The sequence below is a fragment of the Acomys russatus genome, chromosome 32 (assembly GCF_903995435.1).
Source record: "Acomys russatus chromosome 32, mAcoRus1.1, whole genome shotgun sequence".
Lineage (NCBI taxonomy): Eukaryota > Metazoa > Chordata > Mammalia > Rodentia > Muridae > Acomys > Acomys russatus.
This window is the reverse complement of record NC_067168.1, coordinates 34,602,007-34,621,381: the sequence shown is the minus strand read 5'-3', so window position 1 is coordinate 34,621,381 and position 19,375 is coordinate 34,602,007. Positions and strand designations below refer to the sequence as shown.

The following is a 19,375-nucleotide window of genomic DNA, read 5'->3' as shown; positions in this document are numbered from 1 at the left end:
CATCATAGCCAGTGGATGTATGCCAGGTCTGGGCCGAGCACCCTTCACACGGGCAACCACCTAAGCCACATGTAGTATTCAACTGGGTCTTGTGTGGCTGATGGTGGGACAGGGGACCCAAGCCACCATTAGTCCAAGGTGAGACAAGAGGGAGGTCATGGAGTGGCCATTGTCTCTACGCCACCTTGTTCCGACTTCCCTTGGGCCTCCTTGAGAATCAAACCTAGTGTGGCTAAGAAAACTACTTGACCACAACAGTCCATATCTTCCAACCTACGGGGAGGAGAAGGCCTGAGTAAGATGAATGGCCTCCTTATGTGACACTCCCTGGGCTCTTCAGGCCCGACACTATCACCTGCCCAAGCTGTAGAGTCAGTGGCTCATTGGAGGACACTTGGCCTGGCCAGAAGTGGGGGAAGGATCTATCAAGGAGTCTCCAGAGCCTGCTTTGCCGAGACACCCGTCTGTAGGTGTATGCTCACTGATGGTCAGATGTGGGACTCTGACACTGAGGGACTGTGAGTCCTGGACTCTTGAGCTAGCCTGGTTTGGAAGCCTCATATCCCCAATGGGCATCTCAGTCCATTTCCCCCATTAAGCAGGGAAACTGTGTCTCCCGGAGCATAAATGCTCTTGACAGTTCCTTCTGGCAGCCCCTGGGGCAGGCCACTGGAAATGCTGGCTCAGCCCACACAGAATTATTCCAGTCACGTGGGGACTTGAGATGCGACATCCGCATTCTAATCTGGGCTTCTCTTTACCTGCTTGGTTCTAGCCTTCCTGGACTCTGGACCCTCTGGCTCTCAGCAGACAGCATCACACGCGCTCTGCTGTCTCATGCTCTGCCTCAGAACTACCCCCTTGGCCAGTGCGGTCCTTGTCTCTGTAGTCTTATAGGTTCCATGGGCCTGAACGCACAGCTGATGGGCCACTGGTCCTAGCTTCTCCCAGAGTTAGGCCATCCATCTCTCGGCTTGCTGCTTCGAACAGCAGTTGAGAAGGGTACAGCGCGCCCCCAGCCCCTTCCTTCCTTCCTTCCTTCCTTTCTTTTTTTCTTTTTCTTTTTTGGTTTTTCAAGACAGGGATTCTCTGTGTAGCCCTGATTGTCCTGGACTCACTTTGTAGACCAGGCTGGCCTCAAACTCAGAGATCTATCTGCCTGCCTCTGCCTCCTGAGTACTGGGACTAGAGGTGTGTGCCACCAGCAGCTGCCCCTTTCTTTCAATAGCTCTATTTGACATGGCTGTCCTCAGAAGGGCTATGGCTGCTTTGAGGAAGATGTGGACTGGCAGCCGTAACGTCCCTTCCTAGGGAGTGTCCATCCTCAGGGATCCAAGCCAGCAGCCCAGAGTCATCCTCGACTCCTTTCACCTCAGCATCCGCTCCACAGACCAAGCGCCCATAGCCCCACATCCTGTTATCACAGGAATCTGGTTCTTGCTCTCTGTCCCATGGCCATAGAGACCCCCTCCTTCTTCCTTCTGGCCACAGAATGACCACACACTTATGAGAACTTCCTGCCTTGGGTCTTCTGCATGGCTGGTGGGGAGGAGCGGTTGCATGGGGTGGCCTCGTCCCTCCCCTCCAGCATTGCTTCACTGAGGCCTTTAACTAGGCCATGGGCATTCTTTGATCTCACCTCAGCGAATGGTCACTTGTTCTGAGCAACTTTGTGCTTCCCTGTGACCTATTTTCACTTGTTGGTTAGAGGCTGTGATTTCTCACCGGTGCGAAGAGATTCGCCCTGCCTTGGGAGTGGAGCAGCAGGGTCAGCACACTGGCCTCGTCCAGGCTGTAGGCTGAGGCCAATGTGTTAGCTTGGTGTGACTGGCGCCACAGCTCCCCATATGTCTAGTAGGGCCTGTTAGGGTTTACCTACCTCAGGCCAGACCAGCAAGTTGGCCATTTTCCTCAACATTTGCAGCTATAAAAATCTTTTTCCTTCTTTCTAGATAGAGTCCAAAGAATACCATAAAAGAATCACTAAAATTGGACCAATTTTTACTTGAAACTTTCTCCCAAGAAAGAATACTGCTATTTAATGAGTCATTTCATAATTAAGAGTGCTGATTCCAACTTTTTTTTCAACCTATTTATCTTTTTGAAAGATAATAGTACCCTCCGGGTTAATTTCTAATTGACTTTCAGTTCAATGGTGTGAAGAAATTAGTGCAATTGTTAACAGTAGTAGCACCAGTTTCTTATTATCATGGCCAAAATTTCAGCCGTGCCCTTGGAAAGCCAGGACTCCCTGGGCCAACAAACGGCCTTGCACCTGTAACATTCAGGGCTAGACTGGGCTTTGTTTGTTTGTTTTGCTTTGCTTTTTTGTTTTTCCAGACAGGGTTTCTCTGTGGAGCCTTGGCTGTCCTGGATTCGCTTTGTAGACCAGGCTGGCCTCGAACTCACAGCGATCCACCTGCCTCTGCCTCTCAAGTGCTGGGATTAAAGGTGTGCGCCACCACCGCCCGGCTAGACCGGGCTTTTGAACAGAGGCTATGGTGTGGGCATTGGGCACAAGGCAAGCAGCTGCCTCCTCCTTCACCTCAGGCTGCCTCTGGTAATGAGAGTCCCCTGTCTTCTCACACGCGATAGGACAGTCATTCTCTTAGGTGTCTGTGTGAGCTGCTGCACCTCAGGTGCTAATACAAGCCCTTACTGTAGTCAATCCTTAAGTCGGACTACTGGAACCAAAGCATCCGAAAGGACAGTGTCCATGAGGGGAGGGCGATTCCTTACGAGCCCCTCATGATCTGGATGTGGTGAGCACTGCAGCCTGCGGTTTAGGGAATGAACACATTTGGTGCTAGGGACAAGGGGAGCACATCTCAGCTTCAAGGGAGCACATTGGAGACACTGGGTAAGGCTGTCCTTATAGGAGGCAGAAAGGAGGAGCTCGGGCATATTCAGGGACATGGGATGGTATGGACATTACATAGTCATGACAGGATCGGTCACGCTGGAGCTGGCCATACCTGAGACCCAGGGTCTGAGTCTTTGCTTTTGGGTTTTCTTTTGTTGGGGAGGAAGTTGGTTCTGTGAGACAGAATCTCTCACTTTTTAGGCCATGCTGGCCTCCAACTCATGCTAACCCTCTTGTCTCAGCCTCCCAAGGTCATAGGCATGAGCTTCCACTCTGCTCCTGCTGGGGTTTTTACTCACTGCCCTGTGGTCCAGCAGCGTATATGGCTAGGTAACTGGCCAAGAGGTATAGGTCAGAATGCTTTCACTATAACCAGCACACAAGGCAGCACCACAAATAAAACCTGTGGCCTGTGGTCTCACTTAGTGTCATCCCACACAGGCCCACCGTCTTCCTGTCTTCACTAGCCAGTGGCTCGGGAGGCCACAATACTCACACTTCCAGGTTGCCCCACACTTTCTCCCTTAACTTCCTTCCCCTTCTGTGTGGGTTGGGAGCAATAATAGTCGTCTCTGGTTTCCATGGGAACCAAGTGAGATGCTGTACTTGGATATTCGCACATACATGCATCTACATCTCCCAACTTGAGCTAATGGCTGTTCTTGGGAGATTTGTATCTTCCTGTCCCCAAAAGGACTAACAGAGCTGAGGCAAAGGCGGTCATCAGTCTCCCCATTGTCCATTCTCTGGCCGCTTACCAAAACAGCCAAGCAAAGGGGACAGATAAGCAGCCATTCTCCCACTGCTGGGACTGGGCGAGGCTTAGCGAGGGAGATAGTCCTATTCTGAGTGTAGGTGAATGAATGAGGTGAGGAAATAAAGACTGAGTGGTGAGGGCGGAGAGATGGCTCAGCTGTCAAGAGCACTGGCCACTCTTTCAGAGGACCTGGGTTCAATTCCCAGCACCCACACGGCAGTAACTCCAGTTCCAGGGGATCTGACACCCTCACACAGACACACATGCAGTCAAAACACCAAATACACATAAAATTTAGAAAAAGATTAAAGTGAGAGAATAAATGTGCAAGAGTGGAAGATCAAGGGAAAAAAGAGATTAGGGGAAGAGACAGAGGCCCATTGGGGTGGGGGCTGAGATGAAGGAAGATTGAATAAATGAGTTGGCACATCAGTAGCCATGCTCTGGCTCCTAGACACAGATGGTCTGCATAGCCTGCTCTTTACCCATCTCCAGGACCCAGAAAGTGTGGGCTTTGGCCAGTCTTCTGGCTCCACTCCTCCCAGCCCTAGTGCCTTGGGCACCTCTCCTCCCTGCCCCCCCCCTCCCCGTGGTTTGGGGAAGCGCCACCAGCAGCCAGGTCAAGTGCTTAATTTTAGCTCTTACTTCACACACCGCCTTCTCCCCACACGCTCTTTCTCACTGCTACTAAAGCAGAGCCAGGAATGCGAGAGCCACCAGGAAGCCTTTCTGGAAACTGGCTGCTTCCACGAATATACCTATGAAGGAGCAAAGCCCCAGATAGCCTGTGCCCATAGGTGGCATGTCCTACTAAAGGCCTTACTTGTGGGCACAGATAAGCAGGCCTCTGCAGGGTTTGGGCCTGGACACTGGGTTTGACTTTATCCATGCTACCCTTCCAAGGCACCCTCACTACTTTGTATATTGCTGCTTCCGGAGTGGGTTCTGCAGGCCAGAGGTGGTTCAGAGGTTTGTCTGTGGCAGCACAGGCAACGGGACGCCATTTTCCTATACCTCGGCTCTGTGACCCTGTGGCTGTCATAACAATCCCTCCTTATGGCACATCTAGGCACCCAGGATGAGCAGCAACATAAAAGGAAGGCGTGCAGAGCTTTTGCTCCCCAGGGCCAAGGGTGGCCTGTGGGGTCCTGTTCTGGGCTGGGCTGTAACCCTTATTTCCCATCACCCCATGCAGCCAAGACAGGGTATCAGATTCTGATCCTGGGAGATGCTCCTGCCAGCCTAGGCCTGCTGCAGGATCCGCCTACCTACTCGGGAGCTAGGGATGCTCAAGCTAGCTGGGATTTAAAGAACCGGTCTGTAGTATTCTAAGGACTTACTGCTGATTCCTGGGTCATATTTATCATGCCTTATTTGGGGCTATAGGCCTCTGGAAGGGCCTATGTCAATCACTTTTCTCATCATAGTGACCAAATTCCTGACAGAAGGGACTTAAGGGAGGACAGATTTGTTTTGGCTTACAGTTTGGAGGGAGCATGGTAGCTGCAGTAGCTCTGTTTGTGGCAGTGGAAGCTTGTGGCACAGCCTTTTCACATCTTACCAGATCAGGAAGCAGAGAGTTTGGCCTGGAACCCAGAAGTAGGTATCATCTTCAAAGTCCTCCCCCTATCAACTCACTTCTGCTCATTAGGACCTATGTTCAAAGGTTCCACAAAAGTGTAAGCCTGTGGGGAACAGTTCACATGCAAACTGTAGCAGTGCTGGTCCTCCTTTGTCTGTTGTTGTCATGACCCTGTTGTCAGCCTTTAGCCCTGGTCCTGAAACTGTATGTGATTTTTAAAAAAATATTTATTTATTATTTATACAGTATTCTGCCTGCATGTGTGTCTACCCATCAGATCTCATTGTAGATGGTTGTGAGTCACCATGTGGTTGCTGGGAATTGAACTTATGACCTTTGGAAGAACAGACAGTGCTCTTAACCTCTGAGCCATCTCTCCAACCCCCTGTGTGTGATTTTTTTTTTTTAAACCAGAACATTCATTTTATGACTGGTTGAAATCCTCAAGATGAACTGGATGCTGCAACCGCTGCCCTCTTGGGTTTAGGTGTTGTTCCTTTATGGAATACATGTCTGAATCTTTGGTAGATAATTTTTAGGTGTCTCATCCGCCCAGTCCGGTTATGTTTCGCCTCTTAGCCTTGGCACTCCAGTTATACTTTCTCTTGTGCTTGGCAGAGCAACCACATTTGCCACAGGTCGACTTCTGAAGGTGGTAGGCCTTAGAGCCACAGTGGCGGTACAACGTGTGCGTTTTGTTGCGACGCTTTCCAAAGGATGACTTTCCTTTTGTCATCTTGCTTCTGCCGCCGAGGCCAAAGAGCCTGTGTGTAATTTTTTGTTTTTGTTTTTTGTTTTTTTGTTTTTTGTTTTTCGAGACAGAGTTTCTCTATGTAGCCTTGGCTGTCCTGGACTCGCTTTGTAGACCAGGCTGGCCTCAAACTCACAGTGATCCGCCTGCCTCTGCCTCCCGAATGCTGGGATTAAAGGTGTGCGCCACCACACCCGCTCTGTGTGTGATTTTTAAGTGGTGGCTGATGATAAGAATTGATGCCACAGGCCTAGAGAGATGACTCAGAGGTTAAAAGCACTGAGTTCAATTCCCAGCAACCACATGGTGGCTCACAACCATCTATAGTGAGATCTGTTGCCCTCTTCTGTCAAGTAGGTGTGTATGCAGGCAGAGCACTGTATATATAATAAATAAATAAATCTTAAAAACAAACAAACAAACAAAAAAGAACTGATGCCACGCTAGTTCCGGAAGGAGCAGGGTTCTTGGCCCAGGGCCATGACCCACAGTTCTCCATCAAAGGAATAGCCCAGAGCCCGAGCACAGGAGGAGGGCTTTTGTGGGGTTCTTTCCTAGCCTTACACAAGGAGACTTGGGCTGAGAGTGTGAGCAAAGAAGACCGCTCGGTGCAGAGTCCAAATAGGGCTTTACCTAGCTAGTCTTTCCTGGCCCCAGGAGGCTGCCTCAGCTCAGCATAGCCCTTACTTGGAAGGAAATGGCAGGGTGGTGTCAGACCCCAGAATTAGTAGGCAGGGGAAGGGCAGTGGCTCTAGGACACCTTACCCTTAATGTCTGAATGCCACTCCTGGTCTGCAGGGCATCTCGGCTGCTGGGTCCCATACAGCCCCTGAACTGCTATTCAGTCCTTGAGGTTGGGGTCCTGGCTTTGCCTTGTGTTTCACCTCAGGCCTCTGTAACTTTTCTGGGTTTTCTCTCCTCTTAATTGTCCTCCTTTTCTGGCCCTGTGAAAATTTCTCTATGGGTTAAGAAGAGAACCTGGAGAGATGGCTCAGTGGTTAAAACCAGTATCTGCTCTTCCAGAGGTCCTGAGTTCAATTCCCAGCAACCACACGGCGGCTCAAAACCATCTCTAGGGGATCTGATGCCCTCTTCTGGCCTGCAGGTGTACATGCAGATAGAGTACACACACACACACACACACACACACACACACACACACACACAAATCTAATAATTTGGGGACAATATATCTGCCAGGTTTTTCTCTGTATGCCTTGGTATCTTGGTTTGAAAGACTTTCTCAGGCTGGGTCAAAGACTTTAGTGCTCCAACGCATACCTAAGTTGTGGAAGACTCTGGGTCCAATCTACCAAGAGTGAGGTTTGTCTCCTCCCTAAGGTTATGCAGAATTGTGGAAATACTCTCTCTGCCTACTCTCGTGTCTGTGATTTTTTTTCATCAACCTCCCTCCTGTTTCCTTACAGAAAACAGAGTGGCTCTGCCTGAACTGCCAAACTAAGCGACTGCTGGAAGGTAGCCTGGGAGAGCCAGCCCCCCTGCCGCTGCCTACTCCACAGCAGCCCCCTGCAGGGGTCCCTCACCACGCAGCTGGAGCAGCCCCTCTGAAGCAGAAAGGGCCACAAGGGCTGGGCCAGCCATCAGGCTCCCTGCCTGCCAAGGCCAGCCCTCAGGCCACCAAGGCCAGCCCTCAGGCCACCAAGGCCAGCCCTCAGGCCACCAAGGCTAGCCCTCAGACCACCAAGGCCAGCCCTCAGGCCACCAAGGCCAGCCCCCAGGCCACCAAGGCCAGCCCTCAGGCCAAGCCCTTCAGGGCTTCTGAACCCAGCAAGACCTCTACCAGTGCCCCGGAAAAGAAGACCGGAAGCCCTGCTAAAGCCGAGCCTGTGCCGAAGCCACCTCCAGAGACTACTGTGCCTCCTGGGACCCCTAAAGCAAAAAGTGGGGTGAAAAGGACTGAACCTGCCGCCCCAGTGGGCAAGCCTGTTCCAGAAGCTTCCAAGGGTGGGGAGGCTGAGGTCAGTTCTGTTAAATTTCCAAGGATCCTAGTTTTCAGACGAGATAGTTTGAGGAAGGGCTCACCTCCCTGAAGGGCTCAGGATGTAAGCCTGAGACAGATCTATTGGGACCACAGAGACACCCCAATTGAAAGGTCTAGATAAAATTTCAGCAGGTCACTGGGCAATGGTGGCACATGCCTGTAATCCCAGCACTTTGGATGCAGAGACAGCCAGATCTTGGTGAGTTCAAGGTTAGTGTGGTTTTACATAGTGAGTTCCAGGACAGCCAGGGCTATAGAGAGAGGCCCTGTCTCAAACAAGCAAACACACAAATAAACAAATAAACAATAAACAAAAAGTTTACCAGGTCTGGAGACTGTGGGATGGAGACATGCCCTGTGTCGAGCAGTTTGCTGGTTTCCCACTCTTTGATCCAATAATATTTCTCTTCAAACATCTAGCTCTTGCTGTAATCTATAAGTTATTGAGGGCCAGAGCCCTTGGGACATGGAGGGCCCCTTCCCTTGGTCCCTGGGATTGACAGAGAGGGCTAAGAGTAAACCTCTGCTGCTTTTTACCCTACTGCAGGAAGCCATCGGCAAGCCTTACACTCAGGACCTGTCCCGAAGCCCACAAAGCCTCAGCGACACAGGCTACTCCTCAGATGGCGTCTCCAGCTCCCAGAGTGAGATCACAGGGGTTGTGCAGCAAGATGTGGAGCAGCTTGACAGTGCAGGGGTGACAGGGCCGCGACCCCCCAGCCCCTCAGAGCTCCACAAAGTAGGGAGTAGCATGTGCCCTTCCCTGGAGGCCCAGGCTGTGGCTCCCAGTGGGGAGTGGAGCAAACCGCCCCGCAGCAGTGCTGTGGAAGACCAGAAGCGGCGTCCCCACTCCTTGTCCATCACGCCCGAGGCCTTCGACTCTGATGAGGAGCTGGGGGACATTCTGGAGGAGGAGGACTCTTTGGCATGGGGGCGTCAGAGGGACCAGCAAGACGCGGCCGAGTCTTCGGATGACTTCGGCAGCCAGCTGAGGCATGACTATGTGGAAGACAGCAGTGAGGGAGGCCTATCTCCTCTCCCACCTCAGCCCCCAGCCAGGGCAGAGATGACTGACGAAGAGTTCATGCGGAGGCAGATCCTAGAAATGAGTGCCGAGGAAGACAACTTGGAGGAAGATGACACTGCTGTCTCCGGGCGAGGTCTGGTTAAACATGGCACCCAGAAGGGAAGCGCCAGGCCCAGGCCCGAATCTAGCCAAGAGTCAGCAGCACTGCCCAAGAGGCGCCTACCCCATAATGCCACCACAGGATATGAGGAACTCCTGTCTGAGGGAGGCTCAGCGGAGCCCACTGACGCCAGCGGAGCACTTCAGGGAGGTCTCCGACGCTTCAAAACCATTGAGCTCAACAGCACGGGTAGCTATGGTCATGAGCTGGACCTGGGCCAAGGGCCCGATCCCAGCCTGGACCGGGAGCCTGAACTGGAGATGGAGAGCCTCACAGGGTCACCTGAAGACCGCTCTCGCGGGGAGCACTCCTCTACCCTGCCAGCTTCCACGCCTAGTTACACATCTGGCACCTCACCCACCTCCCTGTCTTCACTAGAGGAGGACAGTGACAGTAGCCCTAGCCGCCGGCAGCGCCTAGAAGAAGCGAAACAGCAGCGCAAGGCCCGGCACCGGTCCCATGGGCCCCTGCTGCCCACTATCGAAGACTCTTCAGAGGAGGAAGAGTTACGCGAAGAAGAGGAGCTGCTGCGAGAGCAGGAGAAGATGCGGGAGGTGGAACAGCAGCGAATTCGCAGCACAGCCCGCAAGACCCGGCGTGACAAGGAAGAGCTTCGGGCTCAGCGGCGGCGAGAGCGCTCCAAGACCCCACCTAGTAACCTGTCACCCATCGAAGATGCATCCCCCACAGAGGAGCTGAGGCAGGCGGCAGAGATGGAGGAACTACATCGCTCTTCCTGCTCCGAGTACTCCCCCTCCCCCTCCCTTGACTCAGAGGCTGAGACCCTGGACGGTGGCCCCACTCGGCTCTACAAATCCGGTAGCGAGTACAACCTGCCAGCCTTTATGTCCCTCTACTCTCCAACTGAGACACCTTCCGGCAGTTCCCCCATGCCCAGCTCTGGACGGCCCCTTAAGAGTGCTGAGGAGGCCTATGAGGATCTGATGAGAAAAGCTGAGCTGCTCCAGAGACAGCAGGGCCAGCTGGCTGGGGCGCGGGGGCCCCATGGTGGCCCCTCTCAGCCCACAGGCCCCCGGGGCCAGGGCTCTTATGAATACCAAGAAGCCCAAGAGCATGACTATGGCAGGGCTTCTCAGCCCTTGGCAGAAGGCACGCCTGCAGGCCTTGGAGCATCCGCGTATGAGGAGATCCTGCAGACATCACAGAGCATAGCCCGGATGCGGCAGACCTCCTCACGGGATCTGGCCTTCGCTGAGGACAAGAAGGAGAAGCAGTTTCTGAATGCTGAGAGTGCATATATGGACCCAATGAAGCAAAATGGTGGCCCGCTTACCCCTGGTACTAGCCCCACCCAACTTGCTGCTCCTGTGTCATTTTCCACTGCCACCTCCTCAGATAGCAGCGGAGGCCGAGTTATTCCTGATGTCCGAGTCACTCAGCACTTTGCAAAAGAGCCTCAGGATTCTCTCAAGCTACATAGCTCTCCTGTCTCCCCCAGCTTGGCCTCGAAGGAGGTAGGTACGACCTTCTCCCAGGGCCCTGGGACTCCAGCCACCACAGCTATGGCCCCTTGTCCAGGCAGCCTTCCAAGAGGGTATATGGCGCCAACCTCCCCAGCCGGCTCGGAGCGTAGCCCATCACCATCTTCCACAGTACACAGCTATGGACAGCCCCCAACCACTGCTAACTACGGGTCCCAAACGGAGGAGCTGCCTCACACACCCAGTGGTCCTGCTGCGAGTGGACGGGCCTCCAGAGAGAAGCCTCTGAGTGGGGCTGATGGTGAGGTCGGTGCCCCCCAGCCTTCTCGGGGATATTCTTACTTTACAGGGTCTAGCCCACCTCTCTCTCCATCTACCCCCTCAGAGAGCCCCACGTTCTCACCAGGCAAGCTGTCAAGGGCCACAGCAGAGTTTTCTACCCAGACGCCAAGCCTAACACCTTCTTCCTCTGATGTCCCACGGAGCCCTGGCACCCCCTCCCCCATGGTAGCCCAAGGCACGCAGACGCCACACCGACCTAGCACTCCTCGCTTGGTGTGGCAGCAGTCTTCTCAGGAGGCTCCTGTTATGGTCATCACGCTAGCATCAGATGCTTCTAGCCAGACCAGAATGGTCCATGCCAGTGCCTCCACTTCCCCACTGTGCTCACCCACGGACACTCAGCCCACCTCCCACAGCTACAGCCAGACAAGTCCTCCAAGTGCATCGCAAGTGCCCTCAGAGCCAGCTGGGCCACCTGGTTTCCCACGAGCAGCCAGTGCTGGTGCAGATGGGCCCCTGGCACTGTACGGCTGGGGTGCCCTCCCTGCAGAAAACATCTCGCTATGTCGGATCTCCTCTGTCCCTGGGACATCTAGAGTTGAGCCAGGCCCCAGGCCGCCGGGCAGTGCAGTGGTAGACCTTCGCACAGCCGTCAAACCCACACCCATTATCCTTACCGACCAGGGTATGGATCTGACCTCTCTTGCTGTGGAAGCAAGGAAGTATGGCCTTGCCCTGGATCCAGTTCCAGGGCGTCAGTCAACTGCTGTGCAGCCTCTAGTTATTAACCTGAATGCCCAAGAGCAGACTCATACCTTCCTGGCCACTGCTACCACCGTGAGCATCACCATGGCCTCATCTGTGCTCATGGCTCAGCAAAAGCAGCCAGTGGTATACGGAGACCCTTTCCAGAGCCGCCTTGACTTTGGCCAGGGTTCAGGTAGCCCTGTGTGCCTGGCCCAGGTCAAGCAAGTAGAGCAGGCTGTCCAGACAGCCCCCTACCGAGGAGGGCCCCGGGGAAGACCCAGGGAGGCAAAGTTTGCCAGGTATAACCTCCCCAGCCAGGTCACGCCTCTGGCCAGAAGGGACATTTTAATCACTCAGATGGGCACTGCCCAGAGTGTTGGCCTGAAGCAGGGACCGGTGCCAGAGCCTGGTGCTGAACCCCACCGGGCTGCTCCTGCAGAGCTCCGGTCACATGCTCTGCCAGCTGCCAGGAAGCCACACACAGTGGTAGTGCAGATGGGAGAGGGCACAGCCGGCGCTGTGACCACACTGCTCCCAGAAGAGCCAGCGGGTGCCCTGGACCTCACGGGGATGAGACCTGAGAGCCAGCTGGCATGCTGTGATATGGTCTACAAGTTTCCCTTTGGCAGTAGCTGCACCGGGACCTTCCATCCTGCTCCCAGTGCACCTGACAAGAGTGTAGCAGATACTGCCCTGCCTGGCCAAAGCAGTGGCCCCTTCTATAGTCCCAGAGACCCTGAGCCCCCTGAACCCCTCACCTTCCGGCCACAGGGGGTAGTAGGACCTGGGTCCCACGAAGAACAGAGGCCCTACCCACACGGCCCACCTGGAAGGCTATATTCCTCCATGTCTGACACCAATTTGGCCGAAGCTGGCCTCAACTACCACGCGCACAGGATTGGGCAGCTCTTCCAGGGCCCTGGACGAGACTCGGCGGTGGATCTCAGCTCGCTGAAGCACTCTTACAGCTTAGGCTTTGCCGATGGACGCTACTTAGGGCAGGGCTTGCAGTATGGCTCATTCACAGACCTGCGTCATCCCACAGACCTTCTGACTCACCCACTTCCCATGAGGCGCTATAGCTCGGTGTCAAACATCTATTCAGACCACCGGTATGGCCCACGGGGAGACGCAGCTGGCTTTCAGGAAGCCAGCCTGGCCCAGTACAGTGCCACCACAGCCCGAGAGATCAGCCGTATGTGTGCCGCACTCAACTCCATGGACCAGTACGGTGGGCGGCACGGCGGTGGGAGCGGAGGACCTGATCTCCTGCAGTATCAGCCCCAGCATGGGCCTGGACTCAATGCTCCGCAGGGTCTGGCTCCCCTCAGAGCTGGCCTCCTTGGCAACCCCACCTACCCAGAAGGGCAACCAAGTCCTGGGAACCTTGCTCAGTATGGGCCTGCAGCGAGCCAGGGCACAACAGTCAGACAGCTGCTCCCGTCCACAGCAACAGTGCGTGCAGCTGATGGTATGATCTACTCAACTATCACCACCCCAATTGCTGCAACCCTGCCCATCACCACCCAGCCTGCCTCAGTGCTACGGCCCATGGTGCGCGGTGGCATGTACAGGCCTTATGTATCTGGTGGGGTCACAGCTGTGCCCCTTACCAGCCTGACCCGTGTGCCCGTGATTGCTCCCCGGGTACCTCTTGGACCAGCAGGGCTATACCGCTATGCTGCACCAAGGTTTCCCATTGCTTCCAGCATCCCACCCGCCGAGGGGCCTGTCTATCTAGGAAAGCCTGCCGCTGCCAAGGCCTCAGGGACTGGAGGCCCACCAAGGCCAGAGCTACCAGCAGGGGCTGCCCGAGAAGAACCTATTTCCACAACTGCCCCTGCTGTCATCAAGGAGGCACCAGTAGCCCCTGCCCCACCACCTGTCCAGAAGCCAGCAGGAGATGCTGCCGCCCCGGGTGGCAGTGGAGTCCTTGGCCGGCCTGGGGTTGAGAAAGAGGAACCCACTCAGGAGGACAGGCAGAGGAAGCAACAGGAACAGCTGCTGCAGCTGGAGCGGGAGCGGGTGGAGCTGGAAAAGCTGCGACAGCTGCGGCTGCAGGAGGAGCTGGAGCGTGAGAGGGTGGAGCTGCAGAGGCACCGGGAGGAGGAGCAGCTGCTGGTGCAGCGAGAGTTGCAGGAGCTCCAGACCATCAAGCACCATGTGCTGCAGCAGCAGCAAGAAGAGCGCCAGGCTCAGTTCGCGCTGCAGCGAGAGCAGCTGGCACAGCAGCGGCTGCAGCTGGAGCAGATCCAACAGCTGCAGCAGCAGCTGCAACAGCAGCTAGAAGAGCAGAAACAGAGGCAGAAGGCCCCCTTCCCTGCAACCTGTGAGGCACCTAGCCGAGGGCCTCCTCCAGCTGCTACGGAGCTGGCCCAGAACGGCCAGTACTGGCCACCGTTAACCCACACAGCCTTCATTGCTGTGGCAGGGACCGAAGGGCCTGGGCAACCTCGTGAACCTGTGCTGCACAGGGGCCTCCCCAGCTCGGCCTCAGACATGTCGCTGCAAACCGAGGAGCAGTGGGAGGCAGGCCGTAGTAGCATCAAGAAGCGTCACTCTATGCCACGCCTGAGAGATGCCTGTGAGCCAGAGTCAGGGCCGGATCCCTGCTCAGTCAGGAGAATTGCGGACAGCAGCGTTCAGACAGATGACGAGGAGGCTGAGGGCCGCTACCTTCTGACCCGGAGGCGCAGGACGCGGCGCAGTGCTGACTGCAGTGTGCAGACAGATGATGAGGACAATGCTGAGTGGGAACAACCTGTACGGCGACGCAGGTCTCGCCTTTCCCGCCACTCAGACTCCGGCTCTGACAGCAAGCACGATGCTGCTGCCTCCGCATCCGCTGCTGCCACCACCACGAGGACCATGAGCAGTGTGGGCATCCAGACCATCAGCGACTGTTCCGTACAGACGGAACCTGAGCAGCTGCCCAGGGTCTCTCCAGCCATCCACATCACAGCCGCCACGGACCCCAAGGTGGAGATAGTCAGGTACATATCAGCACCAGAAAAGACTGGGCGAGGGGAGAGCCTGGCCTGCCAGACAGAGCCCGATGGGCAGGCCCAGGGTGTGGCTGGGCCACAGCTTGTAGGACCAACTGCCATCAGTCCCTACCTACCTGGCATCCAGATCGTCACTCCAGGACCCCTAGGCAGATTTGAAAAGAAGAAGCCGGATCCTCTGGAGATTGGGTACCAGACCCACCTGCCCCCGGAGTCTCTGTCACAGCTAGTGAGCCGCCAGCCTCCTAAATCTCCACAAGTGCTCTACTCACCAGTCTCACCCCTGTCCCCACACCGGCTCCTGGACACCTCGTTTGCTTCCAGTGAGAGGCTGAACAAGGCTCATGTGAGTCCCCAGAAGCACTTCATGGCTGACAGCACTCTTCGCCAGCAGACTCTGCCTCGCCCCATGAAGACCCTGCAGCGGTCCTTGTCTGACCCTAAGCCCCTGAGCCCCACCGCCGAGGAGTCCGCCAAAGAGAGATTCTCCCTCTACCAGCACCAGGGGGGACTAGGTAGCCAGGTATGGGCACAGGGGCTGGTCCAGGGTGGGGCAGGGGTCTATTTCTAGCCCAAGGGGCCCCAGAGGGAGGGGTTTCTTCTGGGGTGGGAGTGGAGTCACCTCTGGCTCCAAAGGCCCAGGGGAAGGAGCTGAGGAGCAAAGCTCATCAGTGCACCTCTGATAGAGCCCATAGCCCCAGCACAGCCAGCCTGAACAAATGCAGACACATATGGGCCCCCACAGCCATCCACCCAGACACTCTAACACTGACCTCAGCCTCTCCACAGCCCTGTCCCTTCACTTCCTGTCCTGAGTCCAGCTCTCTTATCTCCTGTCAGGTCTCGTCAGTTCTCACCTCCAATGTCGACACTTTGCACTCCAAGCCTTATTTATTCCCCACTCCCCATCTCTAGATGGGCCTCACTGCCTATAGCAGGCCCAAGCCTGCGGCCTAACACTCAAGACCTGTCCTGGAGAGCTGTGGGCACACCCTGTGCTTCATTGCGTTCCCTGTCCCACCTTCCTCAGTGACTCCGCTTCCAGACCCGTCTGTTCCCCTAGTACAGTGCAGGCTCCTGTTCTATGACTTCAGTTACCAGTCATACATTAGAACCGTGAGAGGTAGCCTGGCCATGGGCTGCAGCTGTGGGAAGAGTTGGCAGTCGGGAGGGTTTCGGTGCGTAGTTGAGGAAGGTTGGCTGGTCCTGAAGTCTCTGGAAGGTTTTGGGAGGTGAAACAGAACAAGATGGATATTTCAGAGTTCCCAAGATTCAGTGTGGGCTGATAGGCCAAAAAGAGATCCTGGAGAGAGGAGGTAGGTGCCAGAAGCACTGTGAGGTGTCTTTGCCCATTTTCTGGGTGTATACAGAGAAAGGTGGAGGATCTGGGGTGGGCTTGTGGAGGTAGGTGGTGAAGGGCCCTGGTGTGGCTGGCAAGGAGGGCAGGTCAAAGAGGCAAGCACACAGAGGCTTGGCCACGTGGGGCAAGGCTATTGATGGACCCTCAAGGTGTGTCGCCAAAATATGAAAACACAGATGGTGAGGAGTTCAAAAACTGAATGTATCCTACTGTCATTTCCCTTGTGACGTATGTAAAAGGTGGGAACTTTTTATGTAGCTGCTTGGCAAGGTAAAAAAGTAAGAGTTTTGGTGTCAGCCTCTAGTAGATTTGGGGGACCTGGGTGGCATATGAAATTCAGAAGTGGAGTGTTCTGGGGAGGTTAGGAACTAGAGGTTAAGGGACCCCTGGGTGAGCACTCCATCAGCGTGGGCCTTCAGGCAGCTCAGAGCCTCTGGAGCAGGAGGTGTGGGGAGCGCAGCTGTGCTGCTGGAGCGAGGTCTAGCAAGAAATGAGAGGTTGGACTCAGGGGGAGCTGGGGCTGGACCACAAACGGAGCTTAGGTGTGGCAGAGGCTAGATGTGGCAATTAGAGGAGGAAGGAGGGCAGGCAGCTGAGCAGCAGGCCGCTCTGGAGAGGAGTGAGGTAGGACACATAAGACACTGAGCCCATAAACTGCTGACACGGTTAGCATGTACCCCTTCCTGTGATCCTGTTCTTAAAGGAGCCTGGTGGGTCTAGAACCCTCTGCTGCCCTCCTCCTTACCCTGACTCCCACTGCCCCCACCTCCCACAGGCTGCCAGATCCCAAACTTAGAACTAGACATATCTTCTCCTCACCTCAGTGGCAGGCAAGCCCCAGCGGAGATGTGTAGCGCTTTTTAAAGCTGCTGTGCACGGCACAGAAAGTGGTCTGACCCTCACCATCTCCCTGTTGCCCAAAGCTTTGGGAAGGACTGTAAAATGACCACAGGCCTTCCCTTCATGGCAAAGAAGGCAAGACCAGAGGGTGGGCTGGCTAGACCCTGAGGCTGCTTGGGAAAGCAGGGCGACAACAGTGTGGAGCCCAGCTCCTACCTTGAAGAATCTCCAGATGAGGGTTCCTCTACCCCACTCCTCAGCAAAGTCTCCCACACCTTGGGTCTCAGTGCTGCCCACCCTTCCCTCTGTCTCAGGTGTCGGCGCTACCACCCAACGGCCTGGTCCGCAAGGTGAAGCGGACACTGCCCAGCCCCCCTCCAGAGGAAGCTCACCTTCCCCTGGCTGGCCAGGTGCCCTCACAGCTGTATGCAGCCAGTCTGCTGCAGCGAGGGCTGGCGGGCCCCACCGCTGTCCCTGCTACCAAGGCCAGCCTGCTCCGGGAGCTGGACCGGGACCTGCGGCTGGTGGAGCATGAGTCCACCAAGCTGCGCAAGAAGCAGGCGGAGTTGGACGAGGAGGAGAAAGAGATTGACGCCAAGCTCAAGTACCTAGAGCTGGGCATCACCCAGCGCAAAGAGTCTTTGGCCAAAGACCGGGGTGGCCGTGACTACCCACCTTTACGTGGCCTTGGTGAGCATCGTGACTACCTGTCTGACAGTGAGCTCAACCAGCTGCGGCTCCAGGGCTGTGCCACGCCCGCTGGCCAGTATGTGGACTATTCTGCCTCGGCTGCTGTGCCTGCCACTCCCTCGGGCCCCACTGCCTTCCAACAGCCCCGGTTCCCATCTGCAGCCCCGCAGTACACTGCTGGCACTAGTGGCCCAGCTCACAATGGATTTCCAACCCACCAGGCACCCACTTATACCGGCCCGAGCACGTACCCAGCACCTACTTTCCCTCCTGGAACCAGTTATCCGGCTGAGTCTGGCCTACCAAGCCAACAGGCTTTCCACCCCACAGGCCATTACGCAGCCCCAACACCCATGCCAACCACACAGAGCGCCCACTTTCCAGTCCAAGCTGACATTCGTGCCCCCCACCAGAAGCCACGTCAGACCTCACTAGCTGACTTGGAGCAGAAGGTACCCACCAATTATGAGGTGATCGCCAGCCCTGCTGTAACCATGTCTTCAGCCCCCTCTGAAACTAGCTACAGTGGTCCAGCCGTAAGCAGCAGCTATGAGCAGGGTAAAGCCCCCGACCACCCCCGGGGCAGTGACCGAAGCAGTGTGAGCCAGGGCCCAGCCCCTACTTACTCCTCTGACTCCCACTACACTAGTCTGGAGCAGAATGTCCCTCGAAACTATGTGATGATTGATGACATCAGTGAGCTGACTAAGGACAGCACCCCCACTGCCTCGGACAACCAACGGCTGGAGCCTTTGGGGCCAAGTGGAGTCAGTGGGCGTCCCGGGAAGGAGCCTGGAGAACCGAGCATGCTTGAGGGACCTGCCCTGCCCTGCTGCTATGGCCGAGCTGAGGAAGAATCTGAGGAGGACTCGTATGACCCCCGTGGGAAATCTGGTCATCACCGGGGTATGGAGAGCAATGGCCGGCCGGCCAGCACCCACTATTACAGTGACAGTGACTATAGGCATGGAGCTCGAGCAGAGAAGTATGGTCCAGGGCCCATGGGCCCCAAGCATCCTTCTAAGAGCCTGGCCCCAGCCGCCATCTCCTCAAAGCGCAGCAAGCACCGGAAGCAAGGCATGGAGCAAAAGATCTCCAAGTTCTCACCTATCGAGGAGGCCAAGGATGTGGAGTCGGACCTGGCCTCCTACCCCCCACCCACTGTCAGCAGCAGCCTGACCTCTCGGGGCAGGAAGTTCCAGGATGAGATCACCTACGGGCTCAGGAAGAATGTGTATGAACAGCAGAGGTACTACGGGGTCTCCAGCAGGGACACAGCAGAGGAGGATGAGCGCATGTACGGTGGTAGCAGCCGATCCCGGGTGGCGTCGGCATACAGTGGGGAGAAGCTGTCTAGCCATGAGTTCAGTAGCCGAGGCAAAGGGTATGAACGGGAACGGGAGGCTGTGGAGCGGCTTCAAAAGGCGGGCCCCAAGCCCTCATCCCTGAGCATGGCCCACGGCCGGGCACGACCCCCCATGCGGAGCCAGGCCTCTGAAGAGGAGAGCCCTGTCAGTCCCTTAGGGCGGCCCCGCCCTGCAGGAGGCGCGCTTCCTCCTGGGGATACCTGCCCACAGTTCTGCTCCAGCCACTCCATGCCTGACGTCCAGGAACACGTCAAGGATGGACCGCGGGCCCACGCATATAAGCGTGAGGAGGGCTACATCCTGGATGATTCCCACTGCGTGGTTTCTGACAGTGAAGGTAATGGCAGCTGGGGGTGATTTCTGCAAATGCTCAGCACCTGGGGGTCTCTGCCTGCCTGTGGGACCCTGGGCCCCAAGATGTCCCAGCAGTGTCTGCCTTGGCATCTCATCCGTGGGCTTTGCTGCAGGCAGCCCTTGCCTGATCTACCTGTGCCCTGGTT

The 19,375-nt window shown here is 55.9% G+C and overlaps 1 protein-coding gene and 1 pseudogene across 1 annotated transcript in view; one reads left to right on the top strand and one right to left on the bottom strand.

The window, feature by feature from the left end:
- Bsn (bassoon presynaptic cytomatrix protein) overlaps positions 1-19,375 on the top strand; it is a 90,195-nt gene that overhangs the window by 64,436 nt on the left and 6,384 nt on the right. The window contains exons 4-6 of the mRNA XM_051139982.1: positions 7,381-7,932; positions 8,503-15,141; positions 17,133-19,212. Coding sequence (XP_050995939.1) covers positions 7,381-7,932; positions 8,503-15,141; positions 17,133-19,212 — 9,271 coding nt within the window. The remainder of the gene's footprint in view (positions 1-7,380; positions 7,933-8,502; positions 15,142-17,132; positions 19,213-19,375) is intronic.
- LOC127183885 (60S ribosomal protein L37-like) lies at positions 5,646-5,938 on the bottom strand (annotated as a pseudogene).